This window comes from Grampus griseus, assembly GCF_964374135.1.
Source record: "Grampus griseus genome assembly, chromosome: 8".
Lineage (NCBI taxonomy): Eukaryota > Metazoa > Chordata > Mammalia > Artiodactyla > Delphinidae > Grampus > Grampus griseus.
In genome coordinates this window covers 62,572,345-62,577,388 of record NC_139002.1, presented here as the reverse complement: position 1 = coordinate 62,577,388, position 5,044 = coordinate 62,572,345, and the positions used below count along the sequence as shown (strand labels likewise).

The following is a 5,044-nucleotide window of genomic DNA, read 5'->3' as shown; positions in this document are numbered from 1 at the left end:
CACATCATGAGGTACGGGGTGAGGGAGATGCAGGCTATATGGGGGTGGGGTAGGTCTTAGCATATCTTTTTTGTTGGGGGGACATATCTGAATCCATAACTAAGAGCAATTTTGACCAGGTCATTGCAAATCGGCAGACACGAAAACTCAAAACCAGAAACGATAATGTTACTGTTCATTACTTTAACACATAAATGCATAGGCATGGTTTTCCCGTTTTAAAATAAAAAACACACTGATGTAATTTAAAAGTATTAGCCCATTATTTTTCCTTGGAGTGCAGTAATTCTTCTTGAACCGGGATGATTATATGTACTTTGTGAACTAAAAATGCCACCTGCCATATCAGTAAACAAAGGATGTTGCAGCCATCAGCCACTACAGCCACCCCGGACAGCACACCCTGAGGAGACTCAGGATGAGAAAACACAGGATACTGGTCCCAAATAGCTGAGGTGCAGATCAAAAGAATGATTTCAGTGAGCCCAGATTCTTGCATCGTCTCGTACATAGAAAAGCGCTAAATTCCTTAACTTGAGATATCTGGTTTTCTTTTATGAACAGTAGTCTTTTGATGCTCCAACTACCTGGTCTTTGCTGCAAAAACTCCTATGTATCCTGGTCCCCACCCCACCCCGACCCCACCCCTTGCCTCTTCAGAGCAGCCTCTCAGAGTTATCTGAGCTGCTGTGTCCCCCGGCTTAAGTCCTCAGTTTTGTCTGACAAATAAAACATAACTCTCAACTTTTATGTTGTGCTTTTTTTCAGTCAACAACTTAACCCAAAGAAAATTTTCAGCATCTGCGTTTCTTTCATATCATTGTTATCCCACTCATTTTCACCATTACTACTGAAAACAATTTTCTTTTAAAAATGACACGCTCAGGGTGTGGGACGCGCCGCGCCTCAGGGAGGGCAGGGCAGCCAGCCTGAGGGACCAGGACCCCGCCAGGCACTATCCCCTCAGGTACTCACTTTTCTAGCCGACACCAGGCGGACCTTGCCAGCGCCCTACCGGCCACAAGACGAATGACGCAGCACCAGTGAAACCCGACAGCCGGGTCACTCCACACCAGGGGGCGCCTGGTTCCCCGGCCGACAGGGAGCGTTCCCAGGGTCCAAACCCCACCAGGCTCGCTTCCTCTGGAAGAAGTCAACGCCCCTTCCCCGCCCTCCCCCAGTCTGCCAACGAGGCAGGCTCTGATACACATGCGCAAACACGTCCACCACGCACCAATGTATGGCGCATGCGTCCTCTAAGCTCCGCCTCTCCGCCGCGTCTCCCCTGGAGTTTCCAGTTCCGGCCTCACAGAGGCTGGAAGAAGTTGGGAGCATGCGGCTGTCGGTCGCCGCTGCCATTTCTCACGGCCGCGTATTCCGCCGCCTGGGCCTTGGTCCCGAATCCCGCATCCACCTGCTGCAGAACTTGCTCACGGGACTGGTGCGACACGAACGCATCGAGGCGTCATGGGCACGCGTGGACGAGCTGAGGGGCTACGCGGAGAAGGTGAGGGGCGGGACCCTCTTGTTCCTCTCGCGGGTCTGGCCTGGGGAGGCGGGATCCGGCTGGAGTTGGGGAAGAATTGGGACCGCCCTGGTAAGCTGTGCCCGAAGGCTGATTCCCCTGATACAGTGAGCGGAACCTACTCCTCCGGCCCCTCTCATTGAAGACTGGTTAGGGCTGCGGAGTTAGAGGTTGCCTGAATTGGCGAGATGCTTTGCTAGTGTATGAAATGAGTAGATTGCAGTCCGGCATTTAAGGAGTAAGATTGATGGCCTCCTTTCTTGCTCGGGTTGGGTCAGTGATGTTATGTCCTCACAGCTCATCGACTATGGGAAGCTGGGAGACACCAACGAACGAGCCATGCGCATGGCTGACTTCTGGCTCACGGTGAGTGCATCCTGTCTGCCTCCCAAATCTCATCCTTTGCTCCCTAAGTGGGAGGGGGTTGTTAGAGGAAAGGGAACTGGGCAGAATGAAGATAAGGCACACGCTTATGGACAAATGTGAACTAAATTAGAGATCTGTGTCCTAAGTTGAATTCAGTGTGAATCTCAATCTGCACAACTGCGTGAAACTGATCCACTCTGTGTAATTTTGACTCTACCACATCAGAGGGTGAGGGAAGGGGTGTGTGTGTGTGTGTGTGTGTGTGTGTTTGGACCCTACCTTTGGGAGTGCTGAAAGTTAAATATCTCTGCGGTGGTGCCTGACTCTGCTGTCTCCTGGATAACTCTCCCCTTCCAGGAGAAAGACTTGATCCCAAAGCTGTTTCACGTACTGGCCCCTCGGTACCAAGGTCAGAATGGGGGCTACACGAGAATGCTGCAGATCCCAAACCGGAATAAGCAGGATCGGGCCAAGATGGCAGTGATCGAGTATAAAGGGAACTGCCTTCCACCCCTGCCCCTTCCTCACAGAGACAGCAACCTCACACTCCTAAACCAGCTGCTTCAGGGGCTGCGGAAGGATCAGGAAGCAAGCACCCACAGCTCCCACACAGTTCAAACACCAGAGATTTAACTGGAGCCAAAGGGTATGTGGCCCTCATCAGTGCCCATGATCCACAGGCCTTGGGAGCGCTTTTAATTTCTTAAGAAGAACTGGATCTTGAGTTGTAAAATGAACTGTCTGATTGGAGCCCAAAACCTTCTGGGAGCCAGATAACCTTCTCTTTGCACAACAGATAAAATTCAGTGTATGACTATATGTAAACTGATTTTCTTTTCCCCTCCCCTTGGGATTTCTGGAGAATGAGAACTACCCACATGCTCAGTCTGTGTGGGATAGTAAATTCATGGTGTATGTCTCTGGTTCTTAAATCTGGGTTGGGTTGGGTTAGCACAGTTTTGTTTTTTTTAATGCTAGATTATATGGGGTATGTATCCTGTAATTGCAAACTTAGCCCCCAGAGGTGATTGAGTTTTGATATCTAGCATAGAGACTGAGCCCCAGGGATTTCTTAGAGAAGGATTACCTCCTGACGGGTGGGAGGGTGAACATCTAGAAGTGAACTTTCTGTAATAATCTGGTACTCTAGGAACCTTCAAGGTTCCATTCCTCTGTTTCTGGACAAGATCACATATCACCCTTAAGTGTTCACCTCAAGCCCCAAATAGGCCTCAGAGGAGAGGACCTGAGAACTCAGATGTACCACCACCCTGGCCAAGGGAGCGGAAGTGTTCAGCAGAGGATGTTGACTCCAGGATAAGCTCCTTCCTCTTGGGGTGGGAGTGGAAGGGTGAAGGAGAGGGTTGAAGTGGGAGGAAGATTAGGAAGTTAAACCTGTGGGAATTTCCTGGAAGTTTTCAATCTGGGCCTCTCTGGGAACTCAGAAAAAGGACATCCGGCTTCAGAATGGTCAGGGCATATGAAAAGTAGGAAGTTCCTTTATGTGCACTAGTTACTGTGAAGCCAGATTTGGCCCAGGCAGGCTGCCCATCCCTCACACTCAGGCTTGACAGGGGTGATAGTCGTGGGAAGACTTGGAGCTGTCATCCCTGCATGAACACGTGATAGCAAGGCCTAGCAAATCCCATCTTTCTAGTAAAGTGGAAAAAACAGATTTTTATCTTAGGCCAGACCTACAGAGGGGGTTTGGCCCACCAAACGCATCCATTGTCTGAGATAAAAAGGCTGTGGGTGGAGGGGTCACTGGTCTAGCAGACAGATATTAGCTTCAGTGACAGAGCTATTCTGGTACTATTTCAGTACAGCTGCCCTAGTCTGAGACTCATCTGCTCCCAACAGGGGTCTCATCTCTTTTACTCTATTCTAGTTGGTCTTTCACACTATTGCCAGAAAGCTCTTTCTGACATTATATTTTGAGTGACGTATAGTAGACACTCAAAACATTTATTTATTTATTTATTTATTTATTTATTATTTTTATTTTTTATTTATTTATTTTTTTGCGGTACGCGGGCCTCTCACTGTTGTGGCCTCTCCCGTTGCGGAGCACAGGCTCCGGACGCGCAGGCTCAGCGGCCATGGCTCACGGGCCCAGCCGCTCCACGGCATGTGGGATCTTCCCAGACCAGGGCACGAACCTGTGTCCCCTGCATCGGCAGGCGGACTCTCAACCACTGCGCCACCAGGCAAGCCCTCAAAACATTTATTGAATAAACCTACAACTCTGAATGCTTCTCTAAAAAAATTTGCCCTCTTTTTATCTTTTTGGTACGAACATTCACCTCAGCCAGATGTCTTAGAGTCATCCTTGACTCCTAGAGAAAGCTCTTTCCTTAAAATTAAAACCACATCTTTAAGTAACGGTAACAGGTGAGTTATGTCTGGACTCTCACAGCTTTTCCTCCTGGCCCCCAGAAATATAACTTCCTAACTTGCCTTCCTCCCCACTGCAGCCATGGTGATAGGAATTTGCTATCTTAATTCTCTGCTTGATCTCCAGTGGCTCTTCTCTTCCTGTAGGGAGAGTCCAGATTCCTTACCATGACTCGCCTCGGTGAGTAGGCACCTGCTTGTTGCTCCAACTTCTTCCCTTGCCTCTAATTTTATGCTCCAGAGGCTTGGAAGGCCTTATTTTGACTGTTTCCCTATGCAGGTCTTTTCCTAACACCTTCTGTTCATCTACCACCCAGAAAACCCTCCCCCTTTTACCTACCTGCCTTGTGCACAAACTTTTGGCATCTCCTGGATGACTGCTCTGACCATCTCCACACCTAAGTTCATTACTTTGTGACCCTAGGTGCCACTATGGTATTCCCATAATGCACTGGATTTACCACATTGCATTACAATTCCCTGCAGTGGGTTAATTCCCAAAGATCCACCCCAGGTTAGTTTAAGGCAGTCCTGCTACTTCCATCCCCTAGCTATTGATGGATTCAGGGATGGACAGGCCTTAAATAATTTGAGGCAATGAGAATCCAGGCTCAACTCTGCTAGATAAGACTAAGATTGCTTGTTATTCTGATAAACACAGGGAACTGGCTCTAGGCTGAAGATGACACTTAGAGTGGCAGGTCAGAACAACTAAAAGATACTATATAGTAAGAATCTTTAGTGACTACTCCCATTTGT

General features: G+C 48.8%; 1 protein-coding gene across 1 annotated transcript; it reads left to right on the top strand.

The window, feature by feature from the left end:
* The first annotated feature begins 1,298 nt into the window (after positions 1-1,298).
* Positions 1,299-2,708, top strand: MRPL17 (mitochondrial ribosomal protein L17). The gene is made up of 3 exons (XM_082660480.1): positions 1,299-1,507; positions 1,823-1,891; positions 2,249-2,708. The coding sequence occupies exons 1-3, from the start codon at positions 1,334-1,336 to the stop codon at positions 2,522-2,524; spliced, it is 519 nt and encodes a 172-aa protein (XP_082516606.1). The 5' UTR covers positions 1,299-1,333; the 3' UTR covers positions 2,525-2,708.
* The last annotated feature ends 2,336 nt before the right edge of the window (positions 2,709-5,044 follow it).

Coding starts and splice junctions, on each gene's coding strand:
- MRPL17 (XM_082660480.1), top strand. CDS start 1,334: ATGCGGCTGTCGGTCGCCGCTGCCATTTCTCACGGCCGCGTATTCCGC. Junction 1,508..1,822: donor TGAGGGGCTACGCGGAGAAG/GTGAGGGGCGGG, acceptor ATGTCCTCACAG/CTCATCGACTATGGGAAGCT. Junction 1,892..2,248: donor TGGCTGACTTCTGGCTCACG/GTGAGTGCATCC, acceptor CTCCCCTTCCAG/GAGAAAGACTTGATCCCAAA.